General features: G+C 38.3%; 1 protein-coding gene across 3 annotated transcripts in view; it reads left to right on the top strand.

Moving 5' to 3' along the window:
- The window catches only part of PDE7B (phosphodiesterase 7B), a 181,690-nt gene that overhangs the window by 137,711 nt on the left and 23,589 nt on the right, over positions 1–20,390 (top strand). For all 3 annotated transcript variants that reach the window (XM_035538326.2, XM_050709552.1, XM_035538324.2), the window contains 3 exons: positions 4,048–4,131; positions 18,475–18,626; positions 19,871–19,934. In XM_035538326.2, the coding sequence (XP_035394219.1) occupies positions 4,048–4,131; positions 18,475–18,626; positions 19,871–19,934 (300 nt within the window). The remainder of the gene's footprint in view (positions 1–4,047; positions 4,132–18,474; positions 18,627–19,870; positions 19,935–20,390) is intronic.

The following is a 20,390-nucleotide window of genomic DNA, read 5'->3' on the forward strand; positions in this document are numbered from 1 at the left end:
TGTTTTCCTCGGTGCAGATGGCTCTTTTCTCCAGATGTACGAAGCGGCTCAGAGCTGCCTCCTTCTTCTCTTAACCCTTTTGCCCATCTTGAAGCCACGCTGCCCTATTGGTGCTGTAGCCCTGTGGCTCTTGCCCCACATCCGATTTTCCCATGACTGCAGGCTGCCGTGCGTGTCAGTCACATGCCATCAGTTACCTAATGTGCCACACAGGCTTCTGTTACCTAACGTAGCTTTCTTCGGTTTGTTTGCTTTGTTTTCTTGTCTGTTTGTTTTAATGAGGACAAAGTAAAACCGAAGTGTGCTGCAGCCACCGGGAGATGTCTCCGCTGGAAGCTCTCGTGGTGGCTTGGCTGCAGCAAGGGCACAGCTCTTTGTGTTTGTGACTGTAAATGTTCCAGCCACACAACTTCAGCCCAGAGGAGCCAGAGTGGACCTGTACCCTTGCCGTTTCCCTTCACCCTGTTTGTTTCACTTGGGAACACAATGAGCTGTCTAAATTTCCTGCCTTGTTTCCACAGAATCCTTCCTTTTGCTCCAAAAAGGATTATTTATCTAAAGCTGCTAATTGTATAAATTGTCAGAACAATTGCTTAGCTTGATTTTAAGGTGGAGAGCAAAGATGTGTAAAGGTCTGGTGACCTGATGAAAGTTCCCCTCAAAGGTCATGTGTCAAAAAGCAAGAGTCTGGTGTGTTGCCGCTAACAGCCCTTGCCTCTCAGAAATTAAAAACCATGTGGTGTGGTATACATCTGGTGCAATCCCTACTTTTAGTATCTCTGCTGAGTGTACTTACGTGTAATTAAAAGTAATAGAGAAGAATATAAAAGTTTTCCAAATCAGTGCGCCAAGACAAAATAGAGGAAGGCAGGTGTGGTTGATTTAGCCCACCACCACTTCCTAACTAATCTTTCTCTAATGATGTAGAAAGAGACTAGGTGGCACCTGGCGAAGTATTTTGAAATAACAGATTGATGAGGTAGAGCTACTTGATAACATCTTTGACTCATCAGAAACTTGCCTTTCCTGAGGGTAAAGTTAATGATCCTGGAATATAAGGGTTTTAGTGGCTTTGACTATGCCAGTGGGGATACAGATTTATTCTGCTTATAAATTCCTGTAATGCTAGACACAACCCAGACTTCTATTGTCTAAAAAATGTAAAAGGACAAAAATAGTTGATAGGAAACATAAGTAATTTTCCATGACTTCAGGACCTCAGGTTTGCTGGTTAAAACTCATTGCCGTTTTCTTAGTTTGAAGAGCATGGGTCTGATAGCAAGTTGATTGGTCATCATGCATAGTCCTTAACTATTTCAGGTCATCTTTCAAAAAATTTTCGTTAGTTCTCTCCTGCTTCTATACTAGGATCATTAATAACATTTAAGACTTTTCCCAGTATGAATCATTTAAAGACCACGTAGTAATTGTTCCCAAGCAGAAGTTTCCTTTCAGTGCACCTTGTTATCTTCTTGCCTTTAGTCTTTTTCCAACTTACACTTTTTGTACTTATCTCTTGCCTTCTCTCGTGTTTGATGAAGTCCATATGGCTGAAATACACTATAGTGTTGTTGTTTTTCTTTCTTGCCTAACAGTTAGCTATTTTATTTGAGGTAATTCAATATCAGATTTTATCTTACATGGTCTACCTTTGGCAAGCCCACACTGTGTTTTCTTCTGCATTCCAGTTGTCTCCCTACCTTTAACATTCTCCTCATCAAAATTTGGAATCATACTGTTAAGATGAGAGTTAGGCAGATTTCCCATACATAACCATGTATGATTTTGTTATTCTCTCTCTCTCTCTTTCACGTCCAGAGAGAAAATCATTCTTTCTGGGTTTACAGTATTGTATGGTTGATGGTTTTTTTTCTGTGGGTTTTTTTTTTCAGATTTTTGGAGTTTGAATTTCTCTTTTTTCTTTCAAAGTATTTGTTGATTTAGTCAGGAGTGACATGTTTATCAGTCTGTTAATGCAGGGGGTTATTTGCAGTTTCCTGTTAATTCATTGGTGCATACAGAAAAACAAAAGCCTCAATCAAGGCATGCTCTGAATTTACACCCGTTCTTAATTTGCTGATTCTTGTATTAGTGACAGGCTCAGGCCTGTCTGTTTTTTTTTCGTTTTTTTTTTTTTGGTTTATATAATGTGCACCATATGCTTGCCATTCTTACTTTTTCTGCGTGAATCAGCCAATCTGATGGGTCTACCTGTGGTAGTGAGCAGTGCTTTTAGATAAGGGTGCTGGCTTGGGAGCTCTGATTCACAAGTGCTGATGGATCTCGCTTCAGCATTTTACAAACTCCATTTGCTCCACCCTTCTGTCCTTTAAGACTTGGGAATAGGTTTATATGCCTCTGTTACCACAGTTACACATGATTTGAAACTGCTGATGAAGGTAGGCCCCTGCTGTTATCATACCTTTGAACAGCTGAAGAGTAGGCAGAGGTTTGCACCTCCTGCCATCAGAAGGGGTAAGTGGTGTCAACAGCAGCTTGGAGAGTTTGGGGCTGGTTCCTCAGCTAGCGAGAGAGCTGTGGGTTGGCAGGCAGCAGCTGGATGCAGGGAGCACATGTCTCTAGAAACAAAACAGCAAAACAAAAGTAAGGATTAGAGAAAATACATTCATATTTTTAATCTAAAGTGACTGTGTTTGAAGTATTCTTAATTTGAGTGCACACTCTTGTCTTTTGTACCTCTAAGGACCCCTAGAGGGCACAGAAGTTTTTCTCCACCTCAGATAGTCAATTTAATCATTCTGCTTGGCTTTCTTCCCTTATGCGTAATTGTAAGCACATTTTAAGTGAGCATTAGAAAAAATAACAGCATATAACTAGATCCTTCTTTCATGCTGGAAGATGTTTTCTTGTTTTTAAATATAAGTAGTAGAAGCTAGCACTAGCAGCCAAATTCTTCAATAATTTTTGTTTATATTAGTCAGATACCGCATTTGTATCCCAAAGGAAGCTCAATTCAAAATAACTAATAATTCATAATTTTGTGAACTTCTGAGAGGCCTGCAGAGTGAGCTGTCTGGAAGTACAGTGGGTACATTTTCAACATGACGGTCTGTGCTCCTGTGGAGGAGCAATCGGTATTGAAGGAACTACAGCACTCTAATATAAATCCCTAAAATCTCCAAACTTAATTTTATTTAAGAATATTTAAGGTGTTCGTCTTATGAATTTTCACACAAAGAAATGGGGAAATTACTGTACAAGATATTTAAAGTTATAGGAATGTTAAAATGACATCTGCTTCTGCTACTTTCTATCTACTTTGAAAGAGATTTTTGTACCTCTTGTACATGCTGAGTAGCATTTTGCTTTCTCAAATGAGTTATATTCATTTCATCAATGCTACATGGCAAGTCAGGTATTAATCAACATGAATTCCGCAAGGATATTAATTCTTACCATCGTATTGTCACTTTATAATGCTTAAGTATACATACTAAATTTGTGGAATAATGCTGGGAACATCAGGTTTCGGTTAAATAAAGCAGCTTCTGTGTATGAGGAGAAGGCAGCTGATGTTTTCCAGAATGCTCAAAGAGCAGAAAGTAAAACAAAAACAAACAAAATGGAGAAGAAAAAAAAAACTCATACTTTGGGTCTATTATTTTTTTCATCATCTAATGATTTTGAGACCAGTCCCACAGCTCTGGAGGTCTGCTGGCCTGTAAGCCTAGTCCAAGGTTGAGCCCTTCATGTATGACGCTGTGACACTGAAAATCCAACTGGTCTTTGGACAAAAACACTAAATCTCCACCGTACTCCTGAAGCTCTGAGAGTGTTCTCACAGGGCAAGAAGCTGTTCAGTAGGAAGAACACGTTTTTTCTTGTGCCTTTTTCCGATAAGAGGATCAGCTGTACTGCTTTACTCAATTACCCAGGGATGTCATGGGAGATGATTTTTTTTGGTCCTTAGTTTTCCCACTGGAGGAGCATCTCGTCATCACGTTGAACAGAAAATAGATCTAGCTCTAAACAGTGGAGAAAAGCAGCTGCCCCTTCTAACGTCTCTGGGGATCTTGTGTTTTGCAGGAGATGCACGGGTGAGAGGTCAGACAGGGGTTCTCTCCGAGCGCCGCGGCTCCTACCCGTTCATAGACTTCCGTCTTCTTAACAGTAAGTGCAACCCTTCCTTTGCAACTGAATTTAAAAAACATGTGTAAATCTATTTTTTTTTAAATCAGTATTGAAAGTACATGAATGGAAGTATCTCATTTCATACATATCTGTTGTTCAGCTGTCTCCATGCAGTCAGCATTAATAATTCTGTTATTTCCACGTAGTGTTTGACTGTGAAATGTTTTGATTACACGAATAGTGTCCATAATGCAGAGTATGTCAAGTAAATACCATAGTGCCATGGAGTGTGTTTGGGAGGGGAGGGGGGAGGGCAGGGGGTGTTTCAGAATTAAAAAGATAAACCCCTATGTCCTTTAGCCTCTTAGCCAACAGTTGGAACAGATTTATGCGAGTGTGTTATCCGGTCATATAGAATTGGCACAGAAGGGGAGCATGTGACAGCGCTGACCAGTGGTTTACAATAACATTAATTTTTCCAACAATTAGAACCCAATCCAAAGCCCCATGGAGTCTTCTCATTGACGTCAATAGATTTTGGGTCAGGCCAGCAGTGAACATCTGTTAAAAATAATCTTAACCTCATTTTGATTGAAGTTATTTTGCCACTGTTGTAAATAAAAGAGGGTAAATTTAAAAGGGGAAAAAAAATCAGGATACTGTTTTTTGTTTTGGTTTGTTTTTTTTTCACCTGATGAATTCTCTATACTGATGCAAGCCAAGTAGCCAGTGTGTAAATAAATACAATAAAAAACAGAGAGCACTTAGTCTTAGGCCTTATAGCATTGTCTGGATGCTGTACTAACTCCTGCGTTCAGACACAGGCAAATTTAGTTGTGTCCCCGTGTACAGCACAGATCACTCCATTTAACCTCAGAAACAAAAGTTATTCACGGTCTTCATCAAAACAGACTGAAATTCCAACAGTTTGTTTAGTGATTACATTTTTAATCTTCCAGCGATTATGTTTTTCATTAAAAAGCAATTATCAAAACAAAGTTTTAAATCTTCTTTCTGTAACTGCTTTCCAGAATAACTGGGAAGAGAAAGCAAGTAGGTGGCTGGAAGGGGGAAGAAGAAGACCAGCTGTGAAGGGAAAGGTCTGGCTGGAGATCAGGAGAAGGAGCAGCTGATAGGAAGGGGAGGACTTGGGCTCTGATCTGCTGCATTCGCACGAGCTGGCAAGAAAGTACTGCAGTTTGGCAAAGTGGTTGCTTTCAGCTTTGCTCATAAAAGGTGTTTTCTAGGTCATAAGTCCATCAGAGTGCTTGCTATGGCTGTGGTAGAAAGGCATAACGGATAACATGTGTCCAGAAAATTTCCCAAGACAAACAGGGAACAACACACTGGTTGAGCAGACCTCTGAGGATAATTTAGTCCTAGCTTGCCAATGAAAAATGGAAGAAGAAACTGTTTTAGGCTAGCTGGAAATATTGTTGATGCCCTTATAAAGACTAAGAGAAAATAAAAACAATTCTCATTCATGAAGTAGAAGTGAATTTATATTCACATTTCAGTGTGACTAAATGAATTCATTATTTCCTTTCTATTTTGAATACATGCATGTTATTTAAAATTCTCATTATATGTTCTTTCCTCTCCCTGGTTAAAGAAACCAAAGAAACTTTCAGCATTTTTTTTTTCTGGAAACAGGGCTTTTGCTTTTATCCCTTGTAGATGAGTCGTGCCATCCTCCATGTCGTGCCAGCTTGAGGGAAGTGCTCGTGCTGCTCAGGGGTATTCTAGGGAGAGGCCCGGGAGGAAAGAGGACTGATGAATTCTCAGCCTTTGATCATACGAGCAGCAGGGCACTCTGCCGAACTCTTCTGCTCTGGCTGCCGAGCTTAAAAAGAGATGCCTCTCTCTGCAGGCACCTCTGCTCCTACGTGGGCAGGGCAGCCAGTTTTTTTATGTAGCTTTGTTCTTTCTTCTTATTGCTTGTCCTTTGTCTGAAAGAAGGCGCTAAGGCTGATCGTGATGTCTGCAAGAAAAAGCAGTGATCCTGATTTTGGATTTCTTATTGTGTTCAGTTTTTTTCTGTGCTTACTGTTTTCTGCCTGGGGGGTGGTAGTAGCCACTACCACTACTATTTCAGTCCAAAATGAAGTGAGATTTCTAGGCACAAGGCTACCATCTTTGTAGATGGCAAGTTCACTGTGCCTGGCTTACTTGGTGACCTACAGGTAAATGAAGATGCTTGCTGTCAGAGCACACAGATGTGTTTTGCCAGAAAGTAAACAGGCTTCTATTTTATTTGTTCATATATATCCATCTATCAAATCAATTTCTTCTGTGCATATCCTATAAGCATCAAAAAACATGGTAATACACATCCTAATGAAATATGTATAAATGTCACTACTGCATTTTTTTAACAGTACCTAATACTTACAGTGAATTTTTGGCACAATGTTATAATTGTTTGGGGGCAATAACTGATAGGCAGCAACTGTATATTGAAAGCTGCTACAGTAAGGGAGGGATGAGGCAGAGAAAATTTTATGGTAGTTATCCTCAGAAGTTATAAAGAAATGGATCATAAATATTATTCCAGCTTCTCACCAATTCAGAAAAATGGAGTTTAAATAGTTCCATATACCATGTGAAATATTATTCCAAGTAACAGTACTGCCCTTGTTTTAAAGTACAGGGAGGGAAACACTGAAGCTCACTCTTAAATGGAGACTTGAAGCTTTCTTAAAAGATTTCAGGACATTGCAATCAGATCTTGCACAGTATTACCTAGATGTAACCTTTTGAACATGCTTACAGATTCCAACTAGTGGATTTTTCCCTACTTTGGCTAGCAAGGGTTAACACCGAATAGACCATATCTGTTGTTTTTTCTGGATTCCTGTAGTAAAGTCGCTGTGTAATTTAAGACACTGTTAAGTCTTTTTGGATAGGGAAACTTCCTGTGTTCTCAAAATGTGATCTTCTATAGCCATAATCAAAGCCAACTGGATTAATGTTAGCTTCTTGCTGTTTGAGCTAACGTCTGTGATGCCATCTAAATGTTCCTCCAGTGCCTCCCTGTAATATATAGAAACTTGGTGAGCATTATTTCACCTTGTCAGTGCTACGCTGTCAGGACCATGAGTATTTTGCAGGATCCTATCTGGAGGAGATGCAAGGCTTTAGCATCCTGTCTTTACTGGACCTATTTGCAAGCTTTCCTTGAGATGTAGTTGCACCCATGGCTTTTGGGACTGTAAGATAATTCTGGAATTCAAAACTACATGTGAAATATCTCCTTGCCACCAAGATCATCTGCTATGTTCTGTGTTGGGGGGAACCACAGCCACCTGAGTAAGTGCCTGCAATGTGTGAAGACCTGCATGGCCAGCCAACGTGTTTGCATTGACCCAGAAGCTTCAGGGGAAGCTACCTGGCCAGAAGCTTTGGGGGAAGCTCCTCTCTCCAGTAAAGCTGCAGCAGATGGTGCTCATTACCCAGCCCTGTATGAAGACTCAGAGGAGGCTTTCCATTTTCCCATCCTGCCACAGTAAGGCAAGGGGACCACCTCATGGCCACAGCTATACCCCAGAAAAAAATAATAATAAGATGAACATGGCAGACCTGAGGTTCCTTGTTCACAAGAGAGCTTATGAAATATTCAGACTTTACAGATTTCTCCTAAATGGAAGGATACAAGCTTTGCACAGCCTTGTAGGCTTATAGGAAAATGGAGAAAGAGCTATCGTTCATGCAAGTAAGACATTCCTTAAAATGGGAGCGGTGGAAAAAAGAAAGACTTAAACTCTGTTTTCCAGAAGGAGAAATGGGTTGGAATAGGCAAGTATTAAGTGCCATATAACAGCTGAATATAATGTATAAATTGTGTAATACTGACTCCAAACCAAAACTTCACAAATTTTGAGAAAATTTAACTCTGAACTTGGTAGATCTAGCTTGTAACTGAAACTAATGCAGTTGAAATTAATGCTGGCAGTTTATTGGCATTTTTGCATTTCTGTAAATTAAATAAAACTTTATGCATTTGCTCGACAAGAGTAGTTAATCTGAATATGTGCAGTGTAATTTAGAATTTGAACCACCTCTGCAGTGAAGACTAACTTGATCCAGTTTTCCTTTTAGCAAAGCATGGTTTGGATTTCAGAAATAAAGGGTCATAGTAGTAAGGCAGCTGTAATTCAGTTCTCTGACTGAGAAAGTTGCTCAGTGAGTCATTGAACCAGATCCCTCCAGTGACTAATGTACATTGATTAAGAGAGATTTCATTATCCCATGATGAGTTGTGCTGGTAACTGCAATGGTACATTTCTTCATTGCATTAATTAAAAGTTTGAGGGAATTCCCTGTGATAAGCCTAGAGCTGTAGGTGGGCAAGCAGCACTAACCAAGAAGACCTTGCCATGTTCTAGTTAGATTAGATGCTTTGTTTTATTGCCAAATTAAATTAAACAGAGTAACAAAATAGCAAGCTACATGGCAGATGAATAACTTTTCATTTATTAATTTGCTAGTCATTCTTTATCAAAAGACAAGGAAATTCTTAAGACATGCACAGTGATTCTCTGGTTTCTGTCTTCTTTATACTAAGTTTTTCTCTGTATCAAATGGAGAAATATTAAAACTGTTTCTGCTCACATTTTTAACTTTTCCTGAAAAATTCTGCATTAGGGACACTTTGGTTTTGTCCCAGTATCAGTTATCCCTTTCATTATCCACAGTATATCTCCACAGTATCAAAGTGTCTGGCAGAGCTTACATCTGTGTATTGATATAGGAGGGATTACAAGGAAAGGATGCAGTATGTGAGCTGCGACCTACACGTTTTAAGCTTTGCTTAAAGTTAGTATAGATTGTATGTTTGTAGTAAAAGATGATGATTAGTAGTGATATTAGGTACTATTAAGTCTCTGTCCTTGATTTGCTGTCTGATTTAAGTCAAGCCAAATCCTCTGTTTTTCAGTTTGTTTGTGCATAAGGTGATGCCAGCATGTGATGAACTAGGTATTACAGAAATGAAAAGTGTTGTCAGGGTTAGTAAGGAAAGATATGAACTCATGAAAAAGTCTCCATCTCAAAGAACCAAAGTCTGTGGATGTTTGAATCTGTGGTTTCTGCTTGTCTACTGAAAGATCCATTTGCAAAATTTACATTCATTTTTGGTTTTGGATTTTGAACAACTCCAAGACTTTCAGGTAGGGCCCATCTCCAGGGAAAATAAAACTTAACCACAGCCACCAACCCAAAACTGAACCATCAAGTAACTTGAACCCAAATGAATGAGGTTAAAAAAAGTTTGGTTAACTGTCTTGTTTTGTTGCCTTTGGCTAGAAAAGGAAGTGGGAGTGAGAGATGCCTTTTTAGATATTTCTGACCCGGGTTAAATTAGGACACTAAAAGTCTTGTGAGGAAGTTTAAAGGACTGATTGGATTACTCGGATCCCAACCCAGCCTGTGGATGAGTCCAAAGTTCCAGGTGGTTATTAAATTAGAAAGTGAGAGATCTCATGAGGTCTGCATCATTTCTACATAATACCTCCCTTAGTTCCTCATGGATAAGCACATCCAAAAGATACTCATCAACATCCTGAAGGCACACAGGCCTCTTAATCTGGTTAGCTTGCGTCTGGTTTGAATGACAAGAATATTTCCAGAACTGAAGTCAGCCTATGGCCTTGTTTTCAGTTTCCTATTCAAGAAAGAGGAATTGAGTTTCTCTTAATAGTGTGGCAGCATGGAGATCGTTTACTCTTTTCTGGTAACACTTCACACTCAAAAATTCCTCATGTCTCTAGAAATCATCCCAGTCCTTCCATGTCTTCCCCCCATCCTCCTTCAATCAAATAACAAAGTTTTTTTTGATTTGGGGTGGATTTTTTTGATCTTTGTTGTTGGTTTTATTTTTTTTTTTGTTGTTTTTCAGAGTTCTTATTGGCAAAATTTAATAAAAAGGTAGTCTGAAAAGTATATTCTACTTCCTGCCATTCATGTTCCTTGTTTAGCTTTTGCTTTTCATTTGTAGAATATGAAAGCCAGAATGTAAAACTGATTGACATATGTGTTTTCATGTGCTAACAAAATGCAGTAGTTGGGGTTAAGAATGCTTCAAAAGAACTCATGAGAGCAAGCAGAACAACTACAACAAAAAAGCTGTGCTGCAGACACAAAGCCTTAATGAACACTGGCATGATTATGCAGGTTTGTAACATTTTTTAATACAGATTTAGGATTCAATTCAACCAAGAATGTCCCTTTAAAAATTTCCAAATGATGTGTGACCCATTCTGCCACCCCACCTTCTTTTCCCTGATTAGCAAAGGGAAAGGGTGTACTGAAGATAACACTGAGGATACTTTCCAAATGACCAGAGGAAAAGAAAGAACAAGGAGAAGGGATCATTAAGATGATAAATGGAAGTTAGGTTTGCTGTTATTACAGGTTATGTTGCTTTTTCTCAAGGGGAGGGAAAGGAGAGGGGATGTACCATTTCCTGCTAGAGAAACTATAATCAGCTATAGAACATTTGCAGTTTTAGGAAAATAAAATATAAAAAAAAAGGTTCCGACTGTACTCCTGTACAAAGATTGAAGTGGCAAAGTGGAGTTTCATATTGAAATGATAAAGACTTTGTGGTGAAACGGAACACAACATACCATTTCCTAAGTGCTTGTAGGAGGCTTAGTAAGAGATGCCAAAATGTTTGTTTGCATAAAGATGATTGATGACCCCAATAAAGGCTGTAAAATGTGAGGAGAAACATTCATCTTAAATTTGGATATAATCTATTCCTCTTCCTGTTGTTAAGACTAATATTCTGTTACTTAATTGGCCTCTGAAAGCCTAGCTTCTCCAGAAGTTGGTGTAATAGGATAATTTTTATAATAGTTCTGTAGTCTCTTGCAAACACTCTCAAAAGCAATATGTTTTAGGGTGGAGGGAAGCTATATGACTAGTGTTTTTCAAGATGCCAGCAATTGTGCAGGAACTTAATGATTTGGAAACTGACCGGTTACAAGCCACCATTACCTGAAGCACAATGTTTGAAGAGGAGGAAACCCCATAGTGAGGTGACCTAGAAAATTGGTGTCCCAGAACCTCTCACATTTCATTAACCGTGTTATCCAAAGAAGCATACGAGCACCTCTTCTGTAAACGGGGCACTTCACTGATTTGTGCAATCATGCAGGTAGTTGAAGAATGGAATCTTGACTCAGCTTGGAAAATTTTTAAGATTTTTTTTTCTGATGGTTTTTTTTGCTTTTCTCTGTTCAGAATCCCACTCTTTCTCACAGCCTTTTCCTAATTGAAAGACTATGTTTACCCATTTAAAGAGAAATAATACAATTGTAACCCATACAAACAATGGCAGCTAACAGAAAGCACTTGACCTCTAAAATTGAAATTTTATCAAAAGTCCAGGAGCAGAGAACACAATTTGCTCATACTTCCTTATAAAAGTTTTGATACATCATGTTTTGTTTACTTACTACAAGGATAAAGAAGACAGTGAATGAAATAATTTATTTTACTTGGTCATTACTCACCTACATTTACATATTTTGGATATTAGTATAATTAACAATTATACTACAGTAGCAAAAAAGGCTTGGGCAGGATACTTTAAAAAAAGATAGAAAAGGACAAATAAGTCCTGCCCCTAAAATCTCATTGTTACTTAGACTCAACGTCTTTGAAAATCTTTGCAATACTACGTGCATTGTTAGCTTCTGAGACATTTCACAGAGGACTTGGTATATCCTCCACTCTAGCTTTTTTTCAATTTTTAAGTATGTTAGAGGAGCAGGTGAAAACACAATGTTTATAAAAACTTCTTGTATTCCTCTCTAGTTTGAGGAAGTCTGTTTAGGATTTCTAAATTTGCAAGTTTTCAGTACAACACTTCTTTATCCGTAGACACTATATAGTGCAAGGTGTTCACCTCTGTTGTCTTAGTTGCAGTGACCAATGTAAGTTCAGATGATCAAATTGGTACTGGTATAATCTTACCATTTTTAAATCAAACCTGTTTACCAGTTTCTCACACAAGCTGTTTTTCTGTCTTCAGTGTTACATGCTCATCTTTATAAAAAAAAAAATTGGTAACCACGTCATGCATTGGGTATGCCAAACAAGACTTCAGAAAAGGTCATCTAAATGCTTGGCATGATTAGTCCAGAAAAACAACCAAAAAATCAAAGGACAAATACCAACTATTGCTCAAAAGTCAATTAAATGTATCTTGAGCTCTAAATATATGCATTCTAGTCAGCTGTCAAACCAGGAACCAGTGCAGGAAAATGTTTCCCCAGTGCATAGGACCAGAGACAATACCCTTTGCAGGGCCCTCTCTGTTTGCAAACGTTCTGGGCAGTAAATTGCTGGCCTGATCCTCCAGCTTTCTTCCAGATATTTCAGCACTTTTGCTGGCAATCCTACCTGATTCTTCAGGTGTACATATATATATGTGTGTGTGTGTGAATAGCAGTGGATGAGTACTGTATGCCTTTACATCCTCAGAAGAGGGGACAGGGTATTTTAAATAATATGAGTCAAAAGCAGATGTTTGAGGACCTGATTTGTATATACTGGTTTTATTTTGCATCCTTTTAGAAAGAAGAGGAAAAACATTTTCTGTTTCTGAATCAGTTGGCTTTTGAAAATTAATAAGCCTGTTATTATCCACTCATACTGCTGAGTGACCTGCTTTTATTGTGCGCTGAGGTGCAATAAAATAAAAAAGGAGATGCTGTGAAAGAAAACTTACAGGCATTATTTGAATGCGTAACCAAGTTTGTTTACTTGAAAAGAACAATAACACTGTAATGAACGTCTGGTGTAGAGTTAAGTACATCCTTGTCCAAATTTGATTTATGTGATCGTTTCTGGATGTTAACTCAACCATTGTTAACATAACCTCTGTAATTTTTATGTTCATGCTGCCTGCGGGCACATGCAGCACAGCAATGTGAAAGAAATCTGAAAGAAAACTCGTAGCAGTTCCTACTGCAGGAAACCTCTTTCCCTGAAATAACAGAGTTTGGGATGTAGAGAGCCGTAGATTGTGTTAAGGCAAGCAGATCTATGTAACTGGAGGAGCTGTGTTAGAAAAGAGAAGGCAACCGTTGATTCCTGTAGCTTATTAACCTCTTGAAGTCTACATGCAGTATCCAGAAATTGTCCATGATCTGGTAGCAAATACACATGATGTGGATGTCAAATGACCTAATGAAGAGTGCAACTACTCTTGCTACCTGCTAAAATACATCAGGAGATGCGCTGTGAGCAGAGGCAAGCTGTGTTTTTGAAAGCAGATGTTAAGCTTTGTGACAAAAGCTTATATTGACGCTTCTGTAAAAGTATAGGTACCTGTAGGTACAATCCCTACAATGACTTTGTTCAGTATACAAAGATGGGATTCTCCAACCACAATGCTAGGCAGTAACTCAACAGGATAAGAGAATATGCATCTTTGAGAGAGACATGTGATGCTTTTTTAGGTAAACAAAACATTCAGAAGTTGCAACAATGATTAAAGATAAACACTGTTCTCAAGGGAAGTTTTATGGGTATAAAAAAAAGATGCTCTTGCTTGTCTTTCATGTTCATTTCAAAATTGCACATAATTACTAAATCCTTCCCCTGTGAGCCTTGCAGCTTGTTTTCCTGAGCCAGATAACATAGCATACATTTTAGTACCCCTAGTTCCACAACTGAAGTTGACTGGTATCTGTGAAGACATTTTCGATTCGTTTACTTGTAATTCATTTTAATCTAATTAGAAATAGCTTTTAATAAACCCATAAGTTTCAAAGTCTTTGAATGACTTACATCAGGTGTAATCATCAAAATTTTATACTTACAATTTAAATTAAAATTTAGAATTGTCAGTTAGGATGTGGTATGTTCAGAGTATAACTGTTATTCACATAAACCTTTAACTTCATCTTAAGACTGCATCTCAATTTTTGTGTCAGCTGGTGGATCCCGTACACTAGGAATGGCTCTTCACTACTGGAAGATTCTGTCCCAGTTGTTGAGCTGAAAGACAGAATTTCAGCATTCACTCTGAACTGCTTCACTTTTTGCTATTGTGTGTTAAGCATCCTTTTTCTCTCTGTTTCATATGGTTGTATTTTTCTTTTTTTGTTTAATATTGATTCGGGGAGGGCTGATGAGACGGTAATGATTGGGTGTTGTGCTCGGAGAGGGGCAGAGTGTTAGACCAATGTTATGCAAGGCCCCATCATAATGAGGTACGTTACTGAGGATGGCGTAGTAACCCATTAAAGGTCATGGCAATAATTTGACAAGTCCTATGACTCATAGACAAATCAATTATTGCTGTAATGACCATGGTTTGGCTGGAATGACTGTGGACATGGTTTTAACATGATAGTTCTTAAGCATGTGGATAAACTGCAATGCAGGATTTGGACTGTTCTGTCAAGAGCCCATTTTGAAAATACACTTCCTATCATTCTTGATCAGTAATATGAGTTCTTTCTCATAAGAATGGAAATACAGGAAAACAGATTATTGGGGGTAACCTTTTTTGCATAACATATAGTGCTCATCTGAAGCAGCAGGTCCTGTTTCAGAGGCGCTGTCTCCTGGTGGTCCACAGATTACATTTCAGTTGAGATCTGTGACAAACCTATGGAGCAATATAACAAAGCAGCAGCAACAAATTTAATGGTTCAATTCAGAAAGTATGTTCGCAGTAAGAACTTATTTATTTCAACCTGATGTGTTAGTGTTTTGGTAAGTATTATCTGTGCTACTGAAATAGCCTGGCAATCCACAGAATAAAATATGCACTTCGTCAAGTGTACAGCTGCTTGTTGGGACTCTGCCCAAACCTTCACCTCTAGATCATCCATAGGAACTGCACATCTGAGTTTTAAAGGAAGCGTAAAGGAAAATAGGTAGTAATTTCAGTCATCTGTATTTAACTGAGAAAACAGATGTAAACTTAGATAAAAAATTAGTTGGAGCAATGTCCTGGTTTCAGGTAGGACAGAGTTAATTTTCCTCCTAGTAGCTGGCAGGGTGCTATGTTTTGGATTAGAATGAGAAGAGCGCTGATAACATGCTGATGTTTTAATTGTTGTAGAGCAGTGCTTACACCAAGCCAAGGACTTTTCAGCCTCTCTCTGTCCTGCTAGCGAGCAGGCTAGGGATGCAGCAGGAGCTGGGAGGGGACAGACCCAGGACAGCTGACCCAAACTGGCCAAAGGGGTACTCCATACCATCTGACGTCATGCTGAACAATGCCTGAGGAAGGCACCTGGCTCAGGTGCTTGTCCTGCTGAGACTGCGCCCTGCGTCCACAGCAGGCACAGACCCCCCCAGTGGGGGTGGAGATGTGCTGGCTTGGCCTCAGCACAGCACAAGTTGGTGCCAACATTGTGTTCCTGTGAAGGCTTTGGTCTGCTTAAACAGCAGAGGCAGAGCGAGAGCCTGGCACCACGTACAGCATGGTGCTGTGCTAAGAGGAAGGGGAAAAACAATAATCCACCTGCAGCTAATCACAGGCCCACGGGTGGCACAGGCTGTGGGGTATTGTTTTGCATAGGCCAAGGTGGTAATCAGACAATATATAGGGGTGGCTAGCTGGGGTGGAGGGGGGGCCGGCTGCTCGGGGATAGGCTGGACATCGGTCAATGGGTGGTGAGCAATTGCATTGTGCATCACTTATTTCGTACACGTTATTACTATTAATACTATTATTATTATTATTGTTATTATTTTCCCTGTCTTAATAAACTGTCTTTATCTCAACTCACAGGCTTCACTTTCCCGTTTCTCTCCCCCATCCCGGAGAGGGAGGGGGGAGGGTGAGCGAACGGCTGTGTGGTGTTTGGCTGCCAGCCGGGCTAAACCACAACAAGCAACTACCTGTTTTTAATGCACAAAAGGGAAGTCTTCCATACATTAAAATATAAACTCATTACCTGGAAACAGTGACTGGTTTGGGGCAAAGACGGAATTAGGAAAGTTAGGAAGTCAAGAAACAGCTGACACAAGTTTTAAAAGGGAATTAATTTTAAGAGTGTTTTGGTATTTGGGAATTAAACTGAATGCCAGCAACTTCTTAGAAGTTCACTTCTAAGTGAAAGGAAGTGCAAAAAAACAAAAACAAACAAAAAAAAGTCTAACAGTTCTTCCATGTGTCACTGTATAACTAGGCACCTATGTTAGTCACCCTTTCAATAAGCCATGAAATTGTTCCAGTATTTAAAATGTGAGAGAGAGTTAAGACAGGTACTGGCACAGGATAAGTGAAAATCTAACCTCCTGGCTGTTACAGTAGTGACATTGTTACTGTCTGCATTCTTGGTTTTTCAAGTTGTAATAAAATTATTGTGTGCTTTTGTGTTATGAACACAATGGGGACCCGCAAGAAGTCTGTGACAGGTCTAAGAAAATACTTTAGCTATTGTTACTCAGTTCTGTAAGTACATTTTTGGTGGTTGTTACTGACTTTCTGTCAGTCAATAGCTGTGATGTTTGATAGCTGTTGGATTATATAGAGAAGAAACTTGCTACAGAAAGTGCTCACATCTGCTCTTGGAGAAATGAAGCACTGAACCATCAAAGGTTCAAACAAACTAATGACTTCTCTGAAAAAAAACAAAACTATCGGAATAGTTAAACTCATAAAAGTAGTATACAAAATCATATTTTAATTTCATAGCAGAAAAAATGTTCAGCATTTATATATAAAATGAAATAGCGAAATAGAGAGAGACATCTTCAGTTCATGGGCATTTTTTCCTGAGCTCTTATTTAAATCTGAAATCCAGTGAATTACTGTGTGGCATCTTATCTTAAGTAATCAAAACTGTTCTCTGAAAGGAGTGCTTAACCTTCAGTTTCTTACGATGTTCCTCTCATCAACAAAACTCTGTTGAATCTTAATAGCCTTTAACAAATGTCCTCTCTTTTTCCAAAACTTATACCAGACTACAAAATGAAAACACTGCAACTGTATGTGAGGTTCTGTTAAAAGTTCAGGTGGAATAACCTAAGTCACTATCAGCTTTAGGAAGCCTGCATATTGTTCTTGCTAACAATAAAGTAATTTAATTACTCTAATCACAGATTTAATCACTGTGTAAAAACTACCTTGGTTTTTGTGGCACATTTAGCCAGATATGAAAATTTCCTAATACAGCATTAGGGAATTAAAATTATCCTGATACTGAGTGAGAACAACGTATTCTTTTGTGTAACTAAAAAATGAAGGAATTGCCTTTGTATGCTTCCTTTCCTAAGTGGAGGACTGAAATATTTTTTTAATTTATAATTTGCTCTACTATGTAAGAAGGATAATTATTAACCTATCATTGCTTCTTCTTCTCTTTTCTGTCTTCTTCCAAAACTGGTTCATGCATTTGTGCTTTCAGACTGTATTTTGAGGTCTTTTTTGGTGTGGTTGGTTTTCTGGTGTTTGTTTTTTTGTGAATTTAACATGAGAGTAGGAAACTGCCCTGTGTAAGGAAGTGCTCTTAACTTCTTGCAAGCTCTGTCTGTAGAGAGAAGCCTCCTCCCTGCATGCCTGCAAAAAGGAGTATCATTTTATTACAGATCACAAAAAATGATTTCTATTAGTTCACCTGCAACCACTCGTGGTGCTGTGTCAGTGGCACAGATGCCTGTCCTTTGTCTCATTTGCTATCTGTAGCTTCATATTAATTCCCTCATTACATGCTGTAAGAGACCATTCAGAAGGATAAGATGTTCAAACAGCCATATGGATGTTTTCTACTTCATCCCATTCACCTCCCTCCTCCTGTACCTTGGTTTTAGCATATGCATTTTCCATAAGATTTGAAATAAAAAGTACTTACTGTTTTCAGTCCTACTGGTATGTGTCCATTAAGGTTTAAGTTGATCATGTTGTATGCTTGTACCGTGCAATTTTGATGTAGTCTCATGACCCTCCTGTGAGGTAGCAAGGAAATGCTATTTTCAGTTTTATCGATAAAGAACAGAGGCACAAGAGAGTGAGAGCAGGTTTCCCATACCTGACTCTGCCATGTCACTTATGCTTCCTCTGCACATCTATGGTTAGGTGATATATTACATAATAATGATATATTACACCCCTGGTGATTTAGCCTGGATCACATTAAAGACTGTGGCAGGCAGTCTCTTGAGCTCAGACCTTCCAAGTCCTACATTAGTGCTCTGTCTACTGGGACATATTTTCTTTCTGAACTAAACAAATATACTGTGCTGAAGTATAGGAATTCGAATACTGTCCCTTCATAAGGATTGGCAAGAAACATGAACTTGATGACTTCTGTTATCATTATCACAGCTTTTGCTATTTCTCTTTAAATAATTGAGACTGTCATCCTTGATCTTGGGTTTCATGGTTTCTGTACTGATTCTTTTTCACAGATACAACACTCTCAGGGGAAATTGGCACCAAGAAAAAGGTGAAAAGACTGTTAAGTTTTCAGAGGTATTTCCATGCATCCCGGTTACTGCGTGGAATTGTACCACAAGCCTCTCTGTACCTGCTGGATGAGGACTACCTTGGGCAAGCAAGGGTAAGACAGGTCTCCAGATCTCCATGTCTTTTAATAATATTCCAGAGTGTCAATTTTGTTTCAGTGTTTAGGTACGCAAGTGTATGGTTGATGTTTCTTAAATGACCCATGTTACTTGCCTGTCTTACAGAAAATGTACTGTCCATTCCTCTTTCATATTTACAACTTTAAAAACTTGATCTCAAGGCAACAAGAAAATGTCTGAATTTGTTCAGAAATTTCAGGTTCTCTCAATTGAAATTATAATCTGGATTTATTAAATGAAGTATCCCTGACTGAGTAACTGATTTAAATACATACAATCTCAACACGAGATTTAATTTATCCACTCAGAAAAAGAAAAAAAAAAAAAAAGCCCCTGTCTCACAGCTGGTCCAGAGCAGCTGTTACGCAACCCACAAGAAACCCCATAATGGCAAAGGCTAAGAAACAGGGAACAATCACTGCATAGAACTTCATGATAGTCATAATATTATAATTTTGCAGCTCTTATGCTTCCTGTTAATGACATTGCTAACAAAACTGATGGCACTGGGGTTACGTGCCTAGAAAATTTTTACTGTCTGCCAGAAAAGGTTATGTATGAGGTGTTAGGAAATAATTGAGAATCCAGAACTGGTCTGAATATAGGCAAAGCAACTGGAGTGAACACCCATTTGCGATTCATATATGTATACGTCATACAGTTAGTTCAGTCTCAATCTCTCAGCTGAACTGATGCAGCTGTAAAAATGCTACATATGGTAGCAATGATGGATCCTTCTGCATGGCTGAGTGTGCTTCACAGAAGCACTCCAAGTTCATAGAAACTGTACTTGTGTATCTGTTTATCAAAATGTCATTCATATTCTCCATGAGATCTAAGATTGTATTTTACTGTAACAAAATCCTAAGAGAGTTTGTAATGAATTGATCTGGGGACATGAAAGAACATTAAAAAAATTGTGCAGTAAAAGCAATTATTTTCATAATATTTTATGTTATTCCATGTTTTGAGCTTCATTTGAGGCCTTTTTAAGTGTCAAGTTCAAAACCTCCTCAGTTAAAAGTGCAAGTGATACTTTTATGCAGTGTAACTAAATTTGGTTCCTGGCTTCTGATATTTCAAATACATGTCTATACCTTTCCTGAACAAAGCTTTAAAGTTGCAGGAACCAATCCTGTGATTAATATGGAATAATAATTTAAATCTGCTTTACAGTTTGATATGTCCGTCATTTGCCTCTTTGAATTTGTTTTTCTAGCATATGCTATCCAAAGTGGGAATGTGGGATTTTGACATTTTCTTGTTTGACCGCTTGACAAATGGTAAGTAATTTCAAAAGAAATGTGTATATATATTTAAGATCTTTTTATATACGACTATCCTAAAAATTCCTAAGTAATATTTTGCTAAACTTTTCAAGTTTAGATTACTGAAAAAAATGAACACAATTAAATCCTCTTAAAATCATACCCTTGAACATTTCAGGCTTTTCCCAGAATATTCAGAACTATAGGATAATGTTTATAAAGTGTATTTTTTGTATTAATCTAATCTCTTACATTTATTACGATCAACTTTTGCTTGTTTATTATGAATTGTTTATTAGTTTCAAGGAAGTATTTCAGTTCCCTTTGTGGGAAACTCCAAAGCTACTTTAAAACAGACCTATAAGATACATTGGTTGGTATGTTGATAATCAGTCAATTTCTATCAATATAAAGTACCTTTAACCAAACATATCCATGCTTTGTGTCAACCTTCTGGATAGAAAAATAGTA

This window comes from Cygnus atratus, chromosome 3 (assembly GCF_013377495.2).
Source record: "Cygnus atratus isolate AKBS03 ecotype Queensland, Australia chromosome 3, CAtr_DNAZoo_HiC_assembly, whole genome shotgun sequence".
Taxonomy (NCBI): Eukaryota; Metazoa; Chordata; class Aves; order Anseriformes; family Anatidae; genus Cygnus; species Cygnus atratus.